We start from the raw sequence: 19,584 nt of genomic DNA on the forward strand, positions 1-19,584 counted from the left end.
AGCAATATCTTCTCTGTAATATCTCAGGTACAGAAATCTGAGATGTCACTTGCCAGATTAAAAGTGAAAAAACAAACTCCAGCCAGATATGCAATTTTCAGGGTGACAGTGCCCACTCTCCTTAAGTGGATTTACTGGACACACTCAGAGGTGGTTTGTTTTATTTTTTTTACACTTTTTCGTTGTTTGATGCCAAGTTGCATGAATCAAAATTCATTTTTATCAGAATATAATGAAACTCTTCCCCCACTTTGGGCCAAAGACTTTATGCAAGATTCCTAAAAGCAACTTGTATCATGTGCATGCAGTCTTTAAAATCTGCCCTCCCTTTTAGCACCGCAAGCAAAACACCTCCTCCTAAGTAGAACCTCCATCAAAGGGAAGTGTGTTTCCAGGTCAGGAACTAAACTGCTCGGCTTTTCGTTCCAGCGAAGATGTGATCAAGGCAGAAGACTTCTCAGCAGATGCTGGAGCAGAAGATGTAGGTGAAGAAGTGGATGTTGTTGGCGCAGACCAGGTAATGGTCATTTAGTTTAGGTTTATCCAAATTTGGCCAGTTGTACTCAGGGGCTGATGTGTGGATAGGGAGAAAAGTGATAGTACATAACCCAACAAGCCTGTCTGTCAAGCTCATGTCTTCGCTCTGCTGTGTACCCTACTCCCCTTTACAGCTGCTAGAAGGAGCCGGGGGGGGGGGAGAGAAAGACTTTGCATTTTTCCCCCAACCCTAGCTTGACATGGGTCCTTCCTTCTCTTGCTTGTCTGTGCAACCTCTCCTAGTAGCATCTAGGCCCTGTTACACACATTAACAGCTGTCAAAGATCTTTTAAGAGAAGGCACTCATTCCCTGCCTACATACTTGGAAGGCACTTGCTTATGAGCAGATGGCTCTTCCTGGTCTACAAAAGGGACACATTTTATCCTTTAGGGCAGCAGAGTAATGTCCAACCAAGCCCCCTAAATATAAACATTGCCTTTCAGAAAATCCCATTTAATCCTATTTCTTTATCAAGATGAATTGAGACTATCAAGTTTCCCATGCTGCAGCTGCTTACCTCACTAACCTCTTGAAGCAGGTCAGAAAACTACCTTCCCTGCCTTGCTTTAAGGCAGTGGTCCCCAAACTTGTGAAGGTTGCATCCCCACCTTACCCCTGTCTGTGCCCCCCCTGCCCTCCAGGGCTGGGAGCGGGGCTGCAGGTCTGAGTGGGGATGTGGACAGGGACAAGGGGTCTGGGAGGTGCTCCCTCCCCTCCCCTCCCCTCCCCTCCCCCTGTGGGGGCTGGCCTGGGCCCGCCAGGCCCCCCTGAACGTTCCTCTGCACACTCCTGGGGGAGAGTGGCCTACAGTTTGGCGACTTCTGCTTTAAGGGTTAGTGAGATCAGCAGGTGTAGAAGGTGTGCATATCTTTTAGGTTATCATTATAACCCTCTTCTCCCTACTAGGGCTCCTTTTAGATGCTGTATTGGACAGCATTTTTGGCGGTGGTTCAGGCAGAATTGATTTGTAAATGGCTTTTTTCCGTTGTGGTTCTTTCCAGCTTTCACAGATATGTTCATTATGGGACTTTTTGACTTTCAGGTACATGATGGGGTGTATCAACCCTGCACATGGCCAAAAGGTGCTGACCAATCACTGGAGACTATACCCCCTCACCCCTGTTACACAGGCTCCAGGTGGAGGGGACAGATAAAAGGACGCAGGGCAGGTCAGTTGAGGATGGCGGAAGAGAAGGAAGAACGTGTGCTGCTGGCTACTGCAGAAGAACTGTTGACTCACCAGGCTGTTGGGACCGTGGACTCAGACTATGCTGCTGACTAGCTGGCCATGGAGCCTGACCAGGATGCTGAGCCGCTGCCAGCTGAGGATATGCTCGAGCTGGACTTTATGGTAGAAAGTGACCCAAGGAATGTGTTGGGAACTGTGGTTTGAACCCTTAATATGGAGTTTACCGGCTTCACAGGGCCCCAGGTTGGAACCTGGTGGAGTAGGATGGGCCTGGGTTTCCCTAAACCCACACTGACCAGTAGGAGTGGGTACCAGGGACTCCTGATTTAGACTGATTGTTCACTCTGTCCTGCCCAGAGGGTCAGAGCCTCTGACTGTCCTTAACAGTTGAGTCCTGTTAAGAGGGCCAAGAAGGGGAGCACTTGATGATAAAACTCCATGGCCAGTATGGATACCAAAATGGGTGCTGGAAAACCAGCAGCAGGCAACCCAACAACAGGCGCAGCTGCTGCAGCAGATGGCCAAGCAGCAACAACAACATGGCCCAGCACCAAGAACAGCAGTTCAAGGAGTTAGCAGCACAGCACCAAATCCAACAGAAGCGCCTGGTTCAGCAGATGGTGGTGCTCTTACAACTATCTGGGCTGCCCAGCGCCACTGCGTCGGACAGAGAACACTTGTCAGGGTTACCGTGAGACTTGCCAACATTGGGCTTGAGGATGACACAGAGGCCTTCTTGGTCATGTTTGAGTGAGTCACCACCATGGTTTGCTGGCTCCTGAGCACTGGGCTACCCTAGTGGCCCCATACTTGACCAGGACCGCACAGACCACCTACCAGAACCCTAAACCCTACTGATGCACTCGATTAAGCCAAAGTGAAGGCAGTCATCTTGGACCACACCGGAGTTAACCCCAAGACAGTCCATCAGCAATTTCGAAGGGAGAGATACCTTCCCCAGAGTTTGACCTCAGGCAGTGGCTCAGCGATTTGGGGACTACTGCTGGCTATGGTTGGACCTGGAGAAGCTGATGGGAACGTGAATGTCAGAGGCTGTCATCGTGAAACAGTTTACGCAGATCCATCCCCCTGTGGGGAAGGAGTTTATACATCGACCCCATCTGATGACTCTTGTGGAAGCAGTCTCTCTGATGGAAGATTAGTTAGCCGCAGAGGGTCCTGGACTACAGGCACCTAAATCTGGGAGTTGTAGGAGGGACCCATACAAGAGACAGTACAAATCCAAAAAAGGATTAGATCTGGGCTGCGTATAGTAGCCCCAAACCCTGGAGCTGCCCGGAACCCCAGCATGAGACCCTGGGAGGGGGAAACCACACCTGGCAGGCCTGGACCATCACGACACAACCCTGCAATGGAGACAACGAGGGACAGATGTTCTGAGTGTGGCCAGGAGGATCACTTCAGATGCGATTGCTCCTTTATGGATTGTAACAATGGCCAAAGCCCAGGCCCATGGACCCGGAAGAGAGCCTGCCCGAACTTCTGATCATTGTGCTGGTCAACTCAGGGTACAGCCAGACATCATACAGGCCAACCTAGGGAAGTCACTGGACTGGACAGAGGCTCCTGTATATCTCCAGTGCATGGGGATGTATGGTCATACCTGCCACTAAGATAAAGCCGGACATTGACTATCACAAGGAAACGTGCCTGGTCGGTCTGGCCAGGACAGTAGCATAAACCATGATCCTGGGATGGGACTGGCAATGGTTTGGGAAGGTCATGCATGAGTAGGGAGACCAAATGTCAGCGGAAACAAATCAGAGATCACATTTGAGGGGGCTCCTAGGCCAAAAGGAGACTGGAGGGAGAGCCCCCTGACCAATTGAAAGGCCCTGAATCATACTCCGTCGAGACAGTGGTGCCAGAGGAAGTCAGGATCAAGTGGCTAATTGTTGAAGGAGATTTTATGAGGGAGTAGAGAGAAGACCCCACGTTGAGTCGTGCATAGGAACAAGTGACCAACCCCGAGGAGGAGGGGGGCACCAACCGTTACCCCAAGGGCTCTGCTTCAAGGTCCACAATGACCATTTATACTAGATAACCTGTGATCAACAAACCCAAGAGTTATTCCAACAGCTGCAGCTATCTGAGAGGTTCTGATGAGGTCTGCTGCAGCTAGCCCACTCATTGCCCTGGGCCAGACATCTGGGACAAGAGAAGACTTTACACAGAATGGCCCTTAGATTCTTTTGGCCTGGCATTCACAAGAAGGTGAGTGATTTTTGTGCTTCATGTCCAGAATGTCAATGTGCTGGCCCTAAATGAATTCCCAAGGGCACCCCGAATCTGGCTCCCAGTGGTGGGAGTGCCCTTTGGGAGGATCAGTATGGGCCTGCTGGGACCTCTGGAGAAAAGTGGGTCAGGGTTCCACCACATATTGGTAATGGTAGACTTCGTGACTCTTGACCGCAGCAGCATGGCTTTGGGGTAAACTACCACACCATAGCAATGGGACTTCTGAAAATATTTGCCTTGGCCGTGGTATTGAGGGAGATACTAACATACCAGGGAATCAACTTTTCATTGCAATAAATAGCGGCTTTGTGCAGGCTGTTGAACATTTGTTCCCTGAAGATCTCCGTCTACCACCCACAAACTGATGGTTTAGTAGAAAGGTTTAACAAGACTTTGAAATCTGTTCTCCATAAGTTCATCGATGATGACCTGTGATACCGGGACAAACTGCTACCTGCGTTGTAGTTCGTGGAAGGTGCCCCAAGTATGTACAGGATTTTCTCCATTTGAACTGCTATACGGGAGGCAACTCAGAGGGATCTAGACCTCCTCTGAGAGACCTTGGAGGAGGAGTAGTCTCAGATCAGAGGGTTGGTCCTGTAGATATTACAGAAGGCTCAGAGGATTGGCTCACAAAAACTTGATAAAACCCATCAGACCGAGGAGCAATGATACAACTGAGGGACCCATCTCTGGCTCTCAGAACCTGAGTACTATTGTTGCTCTCCAAGTCCAAGCTCTGGGCCAAATGGCAGGGAACATTTGAGGTGACCCAAAGAGTTGGGCCGGTAGACTATGAAGTTCTCTTACCCGGGTGATGACAAAGCACTCGAGTCTACCATGTCAACCTCTTAATGGCCTGAAAGGCCCAAGAGGGCTTATTGATCATCCCCCACGCCTCCAAACCAGAATTGGGGCCAATACTGTTGGCCTCCTCCTCCTCCCCCCCCCGCCCCCGAGTCAACAATGCTTAGTGGAGAGCAACAGCAGCAGCTGCAACACTTAGTCCAGTCCTCCCCAGCTGTTCTATTGTCTTACCCTGGATGGACGAATCTGACCCACCACCACATAGTTCTGACATCAAGCTTGCATCCTATACAATGTTTTTTTTACTAACGTGACTTATTTGAACATTTTTGTTTACATGGAGTTGAGGAGGAGCAGATGGGAGAAATGAAAGATTAAAACTATGTTGCCATTTTCTATGCAAGCTGGACATCTGTTTAGTTGAAAAAACTTTTTTCGTCTTTGAACGATGGTCCCTGCATGTATTCTAAGTGTGGGGGTGCGCATGTGCCACCAGCTGTCTGAGCTGGAAGGTTTTATTAGCAGTGTTCATGGAACCGCCCATGTGTCGTGCATCCCCTTGTGCTGGTAGCTGAGCATATGATAGGTTGTGCAGGTTGATGGGTCTCCAGCTCCCACTTATCACAGCATGGCCCAAGTTGGCACCTCACAGGCGTATTGGAACCTGTATAGAGGTGGTGGGGTTCCTGGCACCAGAACTGTGGCTCTGCCCCTGCTCTTCGCCCCAGGGCCCTGTTGCCCTGTGCCTCCTCTTCCCCCTGCGGCCCTGTCCCCTGGCCAGCCTTGACGCCAGAGCCAGCTGTGGTGGTGGGACCCTATTCCCCCTTCTTGCCACAGAGCTGGTCTGAGCCCATCCTCCCCTGTACAAGGCTGGCCTGAGCCTCACTGTCCCTGTTTGGCAAAACTGGACTTTCTCTCATTTGTTTTTGCCAATTAATGATGGGTTACTAGATAGAGACTCATCTTCTGAGCTGAAGAGTGGGTCATACTCCTGTCATCCAAGGAGTTGCTCCCACCACTCTCGCAGACACTCCTACTTCATCTAGGCACAGGGGTGCCATTGAGTGCTTGGCCTAAAGGTCATTGGGGACCTATGCCAATGGAGTGGCCCTGTGGGAATACATGGGGTTCCCCCCAATTTTGGGGTCCTAAAGACACTCCAGTTCAGTGGCCTCCAAAAGAAGAGGACCACTACCCCATTGGCCAGCACCTGATCCAAACTCCAGTACCAAACCCAGTGCCAAATTTCAAGAACCAATCCTGCCAACTGAGAAAGGGTATTCACCCTTATCATGGTCCAAAGGATAGAGTTCATTGGTGAGGTACTTGATTCTGTCAAATTAGTTCTGCTCAATTACATCCCTGATAAGGTCCCTGCAAGCGCATCTGATCATAACTAAACAAGAGTCCAAGTCTCCTGGTCACATGGCGTCATGCACATATGTAGTGCAACATGCAAGGTTATGTCTCAGACCTCTCCAAGCCTAGGTAGCCATGGTATACTCCCCTTCACCTGGATCCACTGCTTATGGTTCCGGCCCAGGTCTTCAGCTCACTGACATGGTGTCTGGACAGCTACATGGTATGTGCAGGGATACGCTTCTCAAAACCACAGTTATCCTTGTCCTTGGTATCTGGCCTATCAGCCCTTAGCTGAGGTCCCAGATACTAAGGACAAGGACAGTTGAGGCCACATGCAAATAGGGAAGAGCAATGTCTTCACTTATTGATTGTTAAACAAGCCCTAGTATCTACATAGAAAAGGCCATAGACTATTCCGTAAATCCACCCAGCTGTTCATAGCTGAGAGGATGAAGGGTCTCCCTATGCCTGCTCAGAGAATTTTGTCCTGGATTACATCATGCATTCGCCCATGTTATGATCAGGTTGGTGTTCCGCCACCAGTTAACCTGACTGCTCATTCCATGAGGTCGCAAGCACCATCAGTGGCATTCCTAGCACAGATCCCTATTCAAGACATTTGCAAAGCAGTAACTTGGTCTTCAGTACACATTCTCTTCTCACTATGCCATCACTCAGTCAGGGACAATGCTAAATTTGGTCGAGCTGTTTTGCAGTCAGCATGTTCATGAGTTCCAATCCCACCACCTATGCAACTTCTTGGGAGTCACCTACAGTGGAATGCGTATGTGCAGTCACTCGAAGAAGAAGAAGAAACAGTTACTAATCTTCTGTAACTACTGTTCTTTGAGATGTGTTGCACATTTCCATTCCATGACCTGTCCTCTTACTCTTCTACATCAGAGTTGGACAGAAAGAAGGAAATAAGGATTGTGGGGTCAGCAGGATGCTTTACACTGGTGCTATGAGTGCATGGCACGAGAGGGTGTTTGAGCTGCCCCAATGGGTGCTGCTAAGGGAAAAATGTCCAGCGACGGTGCTTGGGGCATGCATACATCTACAGTGGAATAGATATGTGCAACACATCTTGAAGGATAACAGTTTCAGGTTAATGTCCATTTTTTTAAACCTGTCAAGACTAATAAGCATCCTCCCATGGCGTTCCATGTTTTTGGGGGCCATCTTGCCCTATTTGCCCACAATTTGGGCAAGATCACCATGGACTGTTGGGTACTGGAGGTCATCCACCACGAATGCACCTTAGAATTTCTCTCTTGCCCACATCAGCCCTTTCTCTCACCAGCCTCAGTGGATCCTTCCCAGCAGTGCATTCTCCAGCAAGAAGCAGACTTCCTTCTCATGAAGGGAGCCATAGAGCAAATACCACCTCTCTACCTGGGAAGAGGCTTCTGTTCTCCATACTTCCACATCCCAAAGGGCAGACACACTGTCTTATTCTTGACCTTTGACTACTGAACATCTTTATCAGGAAATCCAAATTCCGCATGGTGATGCTGGCATTGTTTATCCCCTCTTTCCCTCAGAGGACCTGGTTCATGGCTCTCGACATGAAGGATGCCTACGTCCATATTGACATTGATCCAGTCCACTGGAAATTTCTCTGTTTCCAGGTAAGAAACCACCATTACTAACTCTGGATCATCCCTTTCTGCATAGCGGCAGCTTGCCGGGTCTTCGCAAAGGTCCTCACTGTTGTCGTGGCACAGATACACTGCCTCTGTTACTAGTGTACCCCTACCGGGATGACTGGCTCCTTGTTGTGCTATCGTGACAAGAACTTATCACTGCCATCCTAGCCCTTCGCGCAGTCCTGATGTTTTTAGGTATTTACATCAACAAGGAGAAGTTGGTGCTCATATCTACACAGATGACCAACTTTATTCGGGCACAGCTTGACTCCATCACAGCACGAGCCTGCCTTCTGGCAGACCACTTTGCAATGCTGAGGGCCATAATTACAGACTTACGCCACAATCCATGCATCATGGTTCGCTGTTCTCTCCCCCTCCTTGGACATATGGCAGCCTGTACCTCCGTGACACCGTGTGCACATCTGCACTTGCGTTGCTTCCAAATGTAGCTCCTCTCCATCTACAGTCCCAGCAAGGACTGCTTGGAGGCCAGACTCATTGTGCTGCAGTGCTGGCCTCCCTCGCCTGGTAGACCAACCCTTCCAACGTCATGGTCGGTACCCCCTTCACCCTTCCTACCCCACATGCCAGCATCACCACAGATGCCTCCTTTGCGAGTTAGGGGCACACCTGGACCATCACACAGCCCAGGGCATCTGGATGCCTCGAGAGGTCAGGATTCATATAAACATGCTAGAACTGAGGCCAGTCCATTTGATTTGCCAGGCATTTCCTCTCCTCCACTTATGCCACGTTCAGTTGCTCTCCGACAACATTGCAGCAGTTGTGTACATCAAAAAGCAGGGTGGCACCAATCTCTCTCCCTCTGCTCTGAGTCCATCCACCTGTGGAACTGGTGCATCAAACACCACCTAACACTTCAAGCCACCTATCTCCCAGGCACTCAAAATTCCCTGGCCGACACACTCAGCAGGACTCTCTACCTCAATGATGACTGGGAGCTACATGATGGCATATTCCAATATCTCTTCCACCAATGGGGCATCCCGTGCTGGGATCTCTTTGCCACCCACAAGAACTGCAAGCTGCCCCTTTATTATTCCAGGGAAGCCTTAGGGAAGGATTTGCAGGGTGATACACTTCTCCTCCCCTGGTCAGATGACCTCAGCTATGCCTTTCCCCCCATTCCCCTCCTTCTGTAAGTACTACACAAGGTCCACCAGGACTGAGCTTCCATAATATCCATATCCCTGTTCTGGCCCCATCAATTTTTGTTTAGAGACCTCTCCACCCATAGACCACTCTGCCTTTGTCTGCTGCCAGATCTACTCTCACAATCGGAGGACAATCCACCATCCCAATCTGGATGGGGGTACTCCACCCTGGTTTGGCAAATCCTTACTCAGAGCAGGAGAGTATCCACCAGAGCATGCTACCAAGCTAAATGGAAACACTTCACCTCGTGGGCAACCTACATCACCACCGAGTGCAATATCCATACCTCTTATCATTGACTACCTTCTCAATCTCATTCTACAGCCACATAAATAAGAAAACAAAAAGAAAGAAGAAGTGGGGCTGCTATACACTGAGGATGGAATGGAGGTTAAGGATAACCTAGGCATGGCCCAATATCTAAATAAGTACTTTGCCTCAGTTTTTAATAAGATTAGTGAGGAGTTTAGCGATGATGGAGGGATGATAAACGGGAATGTGGATATGGAGGTGGATATTACTGCAACTGAGGTAGAGGCCAAACTTGAACAGCTTAATGGGACAAAATCGAAGGGCCTGGACAATCTCCATCCGGGGATATTAAAGGAACTGGTGCGTGAAATTGCGAGCCCGTTAGTGAGAATTTTTAAGCAATCGATAAACTCGGGGGTTGTGCCGTATGACTGGAGAATTGCTAATGTAGTTCCTATTTTTAAGAAAGGGAATAAAAGTGATCCGGGTAATTATAGGCCTGTTAGCTTGACGTCTGTAGTATGTAAGGTCTTGGAAAAAATTTTAAGGGAGAAAGTAGTTAAGGACATAGAGGTCAATGGTAATTGGGACGAATTGCAACATGGATTTACTAAAGGTAGATCGTGCCAAACCAATCTCATCTCCTTCTTTGAGAAGGTGACGGATTACTTAGATAAAGGAAATGCAGTAGATCTAATTTACCTCGATTTCAGTAAGGCATTTGACACGGTTCCACATGAGGAACTGTTAGTTAAATTGGAAAAGATGGGGATGAATATGAAAGTTGTAAGGTGGATAAGGAACTGGTTAAAGTGGAGACTCCAGCGGGTCGTATTGAAGGGTGAACTGTCAGGCTGGAAGGAGGTTACTAGTGGAGTCCCTCAAGGATCGGTTTTGGGACCGATCTTGTTTAACCTTTTTATTACTGACCTTGGCACAAAGAGCGGGAATGTGCTAATAAAGTTTGTGGATGACACAAAGCTGGGGGGTATTGCTAACACGGAGAAGGACAGGGATACTATTCAGGAAGATCTGGACCACCTTGTAAACTGGAGTAATAGTAATAGGATGAAATACAATAGTGAAAAGTGCAAGGTCATGCACTTAGGGATTAATAATAAGAATTTTAGATATATGTTGGGGGCGCATCAGTTGGAAGCGACAGAGGAGGAGAAGAACCTTGGGGTATTGGTTGATAGCAGGATGACTATGAGCCGCCAATGTGATACGGCTGTTAAAAAAGCAAATGCGATTTTAGGATGCATCAGGCGAGGTATTTCCAACAAGGATAAGGAGGTGTTAGTACCATTATATAAGGCGCTGGTGAGACCCCATCTGGAATATTGTGTGCAGTTCTGGTGTCCCATCTTCAAGAAGGATGAATTCAAACTGGAACAGGTCCAGAGACAGGCTACTAGGGTGATCCGAGGAATGGAAAACCTGCCTTATGAAAGGAGACTCAAAGAGCTGGGCTTGTTTAGCCTGGCCAAAAGAAGGCTGCGGGGGGATATGCTTGCTCTATATAAATATATCAGGGGGGTTAACGTTAGGGAGGGAAAAGAATTATTTAAGTTTAGTACTAATGTAGGCACGAGGACGAATGGGTACAAACTGGATATTAGGAAGTTTAGACTTGAAATTAGACGAAGGTTTCTAACCACTAGGGGAGTGAAGCTCTGGAACAGCCTTCCGAGGGAAGTAGTGGGGGCAAAAGACTTATCTGGCTTTAAGACTAAGCTTGATAAGTATATGGAGGGGATGTTATGATAGGATAGTTTAATTTGGGCAATTGATCTTGGATTATCACCAGATAAGTCTGCTCAATGGTCTGTGGGGACATGTTGGATGGGATGGGAACTGAGATACTGCAGAGAATTCCTTCTTGGGTGCTGGCTGGTGAGTCTTGCCCACATGCTCAGGGGTTAGCCGATCGCCATATTTGGGGTCGGGAAGGAATTTTCCTCCAGGGCGGATTGGCAGGGGCCCTGGAGGTTTTTCGCCTTCCCCTGCAGCGTGGGGCATGGGTCGCTTGCTGGTGGATTCTCTGCAGCTTGAGGCCTTCAAACCAATTTTGAGGATTTCAATAACTCAGTCCTGGGTTAGGGGTTGTTATAAAAGTGGATGGGTAGGGTTCTGTGGCCTGCCTTGTGCAGGAGGTCAGACTAGATGATCATATTGGTCCCTTCTGACCTATGAGTCTGTGAGTCTATAGCATGACGCCTTGCCCTCGGCACTGTACAGGTCCACCTGGCAGTGTTCAGTGCTTTCTCCCAATAGATGGCGCCTCTGTGTTTACACACACTACCACTGTCCGTTGCATGAAGGGTCTCCTCAATACTTTCCAGCCAGTATTCAAGCCCACTCCTCCATGGGACCTTAATCCTGTTCTCTCTGCCCTCACAAAGCCTCCCTTTGAACTGCTGGCAACATGCTCCATCTCTCCATGAAGGTGATGTTCTTGGTTGCCATCATCTCAGCTGGACAGGTGGCCATGACTGACCCCCCTGCTCCTTACACAGTGTTCCACAAGGCATAGTTTTCTTACGCCTATACCCTAAATTCCTCCAAAGGTAATGTTGGAGTTCCACCTCAATCAGTCCATCCACCTACCTGTTTTCTGTCCCAAACCACGCATCTCCCATGCAGACAGAGTCCTGCATTCCCTCAATGTCTGCCACACACTAGCATTCTGTCTATGCAGGACTCACTCCTTCCGCACATTGCTGAAACTATTTCTGGCTACTGCTGATCACTCCAAGGGCCAACCCTTCTCTTCCCAACGAATCTCCAAAGGGGTCTCCAGGTGCATCCGCAAATACTACACACAATCCAATGTGCAGCCACCAGACAGAATCACTCTCTACAAACAGCCACATAGATTGCCAGGAGACATCCACGAGGCAGGCCAATCTGTTGCGCAGCAACATGGGACTCCAGCTACACATTCACATCCCACTATGTCATCACCCAAGCAGCGTCTGCGAAAGTACACCACGCCGTACCGCAGACGGCACTTCCTACCTCATTCTCGCACCCTGCTCCACACTGATCACTACTTGCTGCTCACCCACTTTTGGAACACATGTAGGGCCCATCACTCAAAGAAGTGGTTACTTACCTGTAACTCAGGGTTGTTTGAGATGTGTGGTCCCTATTTGTATTCCAGTACCTGCTCTCCATCACTTCTACTGCGGACTGGACTACTCAGTGGTAAGAGGGACACAGAGGTGTCGACCCACATGACCTATTATACCCTGGGCTCTGAGCACGACGGGACGCACAATGCATGTGTGGTTCAATGAACACTGCTAAGAAAACCTTCTGGGTTAGGTATGAAGCACATATATGCACCCCCCATGTTTGGAATACAAATAGGGACCACACATCTCAAAGTACCTCCTCTTCCTGGTACTGGCCTCCAAGTCAACTGGACCAAGATCTTTGGATACTTAATAGCTAAATAGCAAATGACACCCAAGCCAAATCTCCAGCTTTAGCCATGCAACTGGAAGCAGTTGTTACCACTATGGTAAATTGCTCTAGTGTTACTTCTGACATGGCTACTGTGAGGCTTCTGGTAACATGGGAGTTAGGAACTCCGACTGAACTTCACTGATTTCCTCTTTTCTACTTATTAGCTTGGGAATTGTTATAAGACATCAGGCTTGTTTAAATATAGTCACTAAATGCAGAGCTTGTAAGACAATTTTCAGCAAAATTTTGGGTTGGGCAACATTTTGCTGGGCACTAACTCGGAGTTTTGAGGCAGCCAAGTCAGTTCCAAAATCCCTTATCCACAAGTGGCAGAATGCACAATTACTACAGAGGGAACACAACACGCCTTACTCCTAGGGATTGTATCCTGCCTTCCTGTTCCAGAAGAACAAGATAACTAGTCATGGGGGTTGGACAGGCATTTGTGAGATGGGGAGAGATGCCAGGAGAACATTTATATATGCAATGGAATTTGCTGTTTCTCAGATTTGTACTAGAAAAACAACAGTTGAATACAGTGTAAATGTAGACTATAGACTTTTAAAGAGTAATGTTTTTTCCACTGAGTATTTAAAATTGTTTTGGTCATTGATGCTATCAGATTTTTTTTATCTGTTCATTGGAAAAGGTGAATGATCCCTAAAAGGCAGCTTGGGAGATCCAATTGCTCCTGAACCTTCATAATCTTTCCAGTGCTCTCTAAATTGCACTGTGTTTTTCTGACCAGCTTTGTTAATTTCAGATTTGTTTTTTTCTTCTTTGATTGTTAACAGTAAAAATAAACAAACTGGTCAAAACCAAACTGGTCTCTGTTTCTTTTTTTAAGTTACAATACTCTTTAAATGAAGCATGTTTGCAGTGGAGAATTAAGTGAACCAGTGCCCAAAGCCCCTGCTCTCTCCTACTCAACTGCCAAAACCCACTGGCTTGCATCTCCTATTTCTCCCTCCCCCAGAACACTTCTGTAATCAATATAAGCACCTTAAAATGGAAAATTTAAGGTCAGTAAGATAGAAATTTAAACCTCTTTCCATTGCTGAATGCACCCGAATCTACTACTGACTTTCCAGGGTGCTGCCATGATCAGCAAGAGCAGTTTAGAGCACAGAAGGGCATAGCCCTTCGTATAGAGAAATAGCTTAGTTCAAGTATAGGGTGATTTATACATTTAACTTCTGTCACTCTCTTCTTCCACACTCTCTTGGGCAACAGGACTTCATTCTTCTCTGATAGGCAGTTTACATGTAGCTGTAGAAGCCTTCAGGGTCCAAATCCCCATTGTTAGAGGAGGTGTGGGCCACGGATGGCATTTGCTATGATAAGGGTACTCCAGCCAAACCTCTGAAGTAGTGAAGCAGCTGCTCAGGCTGTGTAAGTTTAGGAGATAGCAGTTGCTATTCCAAGGTATGTATGAGGAGAAATACAGCTATGGAGATGAGCTGGTTGGTGGTTTTGCCTGTCCCCTTTGGGGCACTGTTTCTAGAGCATATATTTAACTTTACATAGCAGGACAGGGTGAAGAACAGTCCATTAGCCATTTCTGCAACAAATCTGGAAAATGAGACATTAGCAACCCCAGCATACTACTTTACCCTACAAGCGATACATGTAACCAAAAAGAAAAAAATTTTTTTTCGGGCCACCTGTTAACAAGTTGAGTTTTAGTAATTGATGCTTTAGCAAAGGCAAGACTACACTATACACCTGATTACATCTGGCAGGCATTTTGGTATAGTCACCTCACTGATTGCATAGTCCATGCTGGACTTGCTTTCACAAACATGAAAATATCAGCCCAAGACAGATTTACCTTCCTAAGGAAAACACACAGGTGAGTACTATGAAGCAAGTATTTACATAACATCCTTTTGTGCTGGGGCAGTCTTCCATTCTGAGCTGGTGGATCAGGTTCAGTTCAGTAAGAAACATGACCTCACCACAAGTATCTAGCTGATGAACTAGATAATTCACTATAGCTAGAAATAGCATCATTGCGAGGCCCACCCTGCACAAGACATGTCCAGACACATTAATTGGCAAACTAAAAAGCATCTTCTTTACTGAAAAGATTTGCATTGTGTGGACTCAGTATCATATCCCTTCTGTTCATTGTAACCCTGCAAAGTTTCCGTAGCTATAGGACAGTATGCTGACTTTTATTCTGGTTCATATATTATTAGAAATAAGTTCCAACAGTAAGACCAAATTTTACCTTCAGTTACATCTGTATAGACTCATTGAAGAGAATGGGAACTGAGTATACAACTATAATTAAAAGTAGGATTTGGCCTATACGAGGAGAGGTTACTTACCCATCCAGTAGTTGGAGTTCAAAATACGTTGTCCGTATGGATGTTCACTGTGGCTGTGCCTTCTTGGAGATTTTTAGTTAGTAGCATCCACATGTCCATGCCAGACAGTATATTGGAAGGAGGGACCCACTGTCACTCCATTTCCTTCTCAACCATGCAGTCCAGACAGAGGAGGACTCAGAAGCAGAGGGGAAAGGAAGGCGGGTAATGGAGCACCCCAGTTAGGGAGGTGGATGTTGAGACATTCAGCAGAATTTGGAGAACATCTGCATGAGAGGCTGTATCTGCTCATGAAGCATAGCATAATGCTAGGAAAAGATGTGCAGATGATGAGGTGATACCAATTGCAGACATTTGCAAAGCTATGTTCTTAAGTAGGGCTAGAAAGGTGGATTATACCCTCTTGGGATGGGCTATCAGAAGCTTTTTAACACGTTAAGATGCATCCTGATAGAAAATCTGTGGAAATCAAAGCTCCCTTCATTCTTCCTGCAAAGGAGACAGACTCTAGGGGAGGATCTAAAGGGTTTAGCTCTGTCAAGATAGAAGGCACATCCACAGTATGGAGACTGGCTTATTTCCTTCACGTATGGGTTTGGGGTAAAGACCTGGTAATTCAATGTTTTCGTTGATGTGGAAGTTAGATGAGACTTTAGGTAGGAGTGATAGGCTGTCTGCCCCACACGGGCAGAGAAGGAGTTAATAGAGCACTGTAGATGCTGTGTGGGAAGCAGCCAATAGGAGAGGGGTTGTGAGGAAGAGCCAATCGGGGCCCAGCAGGCCTACATAAACCATAGGGCAGAGCAGGGTCTGTTCCTGCTGGGAGTCCAGGGAGTAAGGACTGCGACAAAAGAATGTAAGAATGGGTCAGACCAAAGGTCCATCTAGCCCAGATGGCCAATGCCAGATGCCCCAGAGGGAATGAACAGAACAGGTAATCATCAAGTGATCCATCCTGTCACTCATCCCCAGCTTCTGGCAAACTGAGGCTAGGGACGCCTGGAGGGCTGAGAGAACTGTAAGCACTTTGGACAGTGCAGTGGCTGGTTCTTGCAGCTGAGTGCCCTGAGATAAGGGCAAAGAAGGTCCTGGGGCCATGGGGAACTGCCCAGGGAAATAGAGCAGCATTGACCAAGGTTACAGAGGAGCAGCAGGAGGCAGCGATTTAGAGGGTCCCTGAGTTGGGGCATGGAGTAGTGGGCAGTCCTAGGCCCCCCCAACTTGCCACTGGGGAAGTGGTTAGACTGTTGGACAGATTCCCCCGGAAGGGGGAACACAGCTGGCGACCTACCTGGATGGCTGAGTCGAGAAGTGGATGCTGCAGTTTTAGGAGCTGAGAGAAGAGCCATAGGTGAGAGCAGAGACTAAGTGATGGTGTGCAGACTGTGGATGTGGGCATTGGCCTCGAGCTAATCCCCAGCATGACCACGAGGAGGCACCAGTCTGTCAATGAGGACTATACCCTGTGACAGTAGGAAGGAAGAATGGAGATGTAGAATCACTTTGTCATGGTAGAATAATGTGTATGATGGATCAGCCATAACTGCTCCCAAGTCTCATGTTCCTGGCTGAAGTGATGGCTACAAGAAATGGGGTTTTGAATGCTAAGTGTCACAGAGAACAATAACCCATGGGTTCAAGGAGAGATTTCCTCAAGGCATCGAGAACTAAGTTAAGCTTACATGGTGGAGTGGGCTCCCTTCTCTGAGGAAAATGGTTGGATAAGCCCTTGGTTAATCTTACAGTGGTGTGATGCAGAAAAACTGAAAAAATCTCTTCAACTGGTAGATGAAAGGCTGTAATGGCAGCAAGGTGGATTTTATGTTTAATGACAAATGCAGGTTTTAAGTTCAATAGCTGATCAAGAAAATAAGAAAGGTGAGACTCAGAAGGAGATTGATTTCTGGAAATGATTCCTCTTCTGCAGGTAAGTTTTTCTTGTAACAATAGAACAATTCCTGTTCTACACCTGAGAGCCATGGCTTTGAAGGATGAGGAGGAAAGATAGGTGGGCTAAGGTGCCTGATTCTTGGGTCAGCAGGTCTACCACCAAAGGAAGGCAAAGACATGGATTCAGAGACAGGCAAATCATAGACTTTAAGGTCAGAAGGGACCATCACGATCTAGTCTGATGATCTGCACATTGCAGAAATGATATCTGGGAACCATACCTGCCTTAGTCAGGTAGATGCTATGAGGATAGTTACTGCTTTCTCCTGTTCCAGTTTGTTCAGGACCCAGCATAGCAACAGTGTTAGAAGATAAATATTAGTAGAGCTCGAGACCAGTTTTGGGGAAGGTATCTCTTTAAAAAAAAAAAAAAAGTTATGCCTGAGACTTTACCTCCAAGAAAACATCAGCATTTCATGTTGAGTAGCATCGTAAAGAGATGTATCTTTTGGGGAGCTCCAGGTGAAAGAGCTCCTGAAAGGTAGGATTGCTTAGCTCCACTCATGATCCTCACTGAAAAATCTGCTCAGGTGTTCTGGAGACCTGGTATGTACATTGCTGAGATGCTGATTTGGTGGGTTATGCCGTAATTCCCAAGTTTTTTTTACCTCTGCACATAAAGATTGGGCTCTTGCTTCTCCTTGCTGTCCATCATACCCCTTATTGAGTGGTCCTTGATCTTGGGTAGGAAATGAACATGTGTACCAAACTGCCCTGACCTCAAGGAGTTTGCTGTGAAGTGACAGCTACTGGCAAGTCCACTTGCCTTGTGCTCTTAAGTCATAAGCACATAAGAATGGCCATATTGAGTGCGACCAATGGTCCATCTAGCCCAGTATCCTGTCTTCCAACAGTGGCTAATACCAGATGCTTCAAAGAATGAACAGAACATGGCAATCAAGTGATCCATTCCTTGTCATCTAGTCCCAGCATCTGGCAGTTAAAGCCTAGGACACCCAGAGCATGGGATCATATCCCTGACCATCTTGGGTAATAGCCATTGATGGACCTGTCCTCCATTAATTTATATAACTTTTTTGAACCCAGTTATACTTTTGGCCTTCAACAAGTTCCACAGTTTGGGTGTTGTGTGAAGAAGTACCTTTTGTTTGTCTTAAACCTTCTGCCTATTAATTTCATTGGGTGACCTCTGGGGCTTGAGTTAGGTGAAGGAGTAAACACTGCTTTATTTACTTTCTCCATCCATTCATGATTTTATAGATCTCTATCATATCCTACCTTGGTTGTGTCTTTTTCAAGATGAATAGTCCCAGTCTCTAATCTCTCCACACGTGGAAGCTGTGCCATATCAATTTTTTGCCCTTTCCTGTACCTTTTCCATTTGTAATATTTTTTTGATCTCATGGGATCAGAACTGCACATGGTATTAAAGGTGTGGGCATACCATGGATCTATATAATGTCATGATAGTTTTCTCTCTCATTTTCTATCCCTTTCCTAGCATTCTGTTTGCTTTTTTGACTGCCACTGGAGAGTGAGCAGATGTTTCCAGAGAACTATCCACAATGACTGCAAGATCTTTCTTGAGTGGTAACACTATTTTATACCCCATCATTGTGTATGTATAGTTGGGGTTATGTTTTCCAGTGAGCGTTACTTTGCATTGATCAACATTGAATTTCATCTGCCTTTTTCCCCACTTTTTTCTCAATCACCATGTATTGTGATTCCTTTGCAACTCTTCACAGTTCGGTTTGGACTTACAAAATCACTCAAGATAGTTATCATCCACAACTTTGCCATCTCACTGTTTACCCCTTTTTCCAGATCATTCATGAATAATTTTGAATAGCATTGGTCCAAATACGGATTCCGGGACTCTGCTATTTGCTCTCTTGTCTTGATAAGATATGCACAGTATCCACTAATGAATGGTGGGGTTCCTGTGTCTTCTCTAGGAGGATCTGTAAAGTCTTAACCACTCTTCCTTAGTTCTTGAAAGACTAAAATCAACTGCATACTAAGAGAGAATTCATTAGAAAGGGGTTCCTCTTCCTCTGCCTTTAGCTCCTGTTCTACTGAAGCATCTTCCTGGAGCAAAGGGTCCTGGGGTACTCACTGTTCCACTTGATGAGTCCTCTATAGAATTAGTCACCAGGCCACCTCTTCCTGCAGCCCCCCTTGGCCTGGAACGGCAAACCACAGCCAGTGGGAGCTGCGATTGGTCAAACTTGCAGACACTGCAGGTAAACAAACCGTCCCGGGCGGCCAGCAGCTTTCCCTGATGGGCTGCATGCCAAAGGTTGCCGATCCCTGATGTAGTGTCTGACAGCTAAGCTGCAAGTGGTTAAGAAGGAACTGGAGCAGCAGCATATCTGCCATACCCCAGATACATTCTGTCTGAGGCTGTATAGCATGCAGGCATGGATCAGTGAACACTGCTGATGAAAAAGAATCTCCAATCAAGAGTGTACATCCCTATGGATTCTCCACATTAGGTATGCACACAGCCAATAACTCAAAGAACCTTGATTACAGGCAGTGAAAGACAACCAGAATGACAGATTCTCTATGTAAAAGTGACCATTTACAAAAATGCTATGAGGTCTAACACCGGAACCTCATACTACT

At 47.0% G+C, this 19,584-nt stretch overlaps 1 protein-coding gene across 12 annotated transcripts in view; it reads left to right on the forward strand.

Moving 5' to 3' along the window:
• Positions 1–14,428, forward strand: part of LOC115655737 (cohesin subunit SA-2-like) — a 111,879-nt gene extending 97,451 nt beyond the window's left edge. For 6 of the 12 annotated variants that reach the window (XM_030571536.1, XM_030571517.1, XM_030571488.1 and 3 more), the window contains 2 exons: positions 430–517; positions 1,581–9,367. In XM_030571536.1, the coding sequence (XP_030427396.1) occupies positions 430–517; positions 1,581–1,820 (328 nt within the window). In that variant the 3' untranslated portion in view covers positions 1,821–9,367. Of the gene's footprint in view, positions 1–429; positions 518–1,580; positions 9,368–12,401 lie in introns of those variants that run through there. The other 6 variants (XR_004001494.1, XR_004001489.1, XR_004001490.1 and 3 more) reach the window with 6 other exon arrangements.
• Positions 14,429–19,584: the final 5,156 nt, after the last annotated feature.

The sequence above is a fragment of the Gopherus evgoodei genome, chromosome 1, assembly GCF_007399415.2.
Source record: "Gopherus evgoodei ecotype Sinaloan lineage chromosome 1, rGopEvg1_v1.p, whole genome shotgun sequence".
Taxonomy (NCBI): Eukaryota; Metazoa; Chordata; order Testudines; family Testudinidae; genus Gopherus; species Gopherus evgoodei.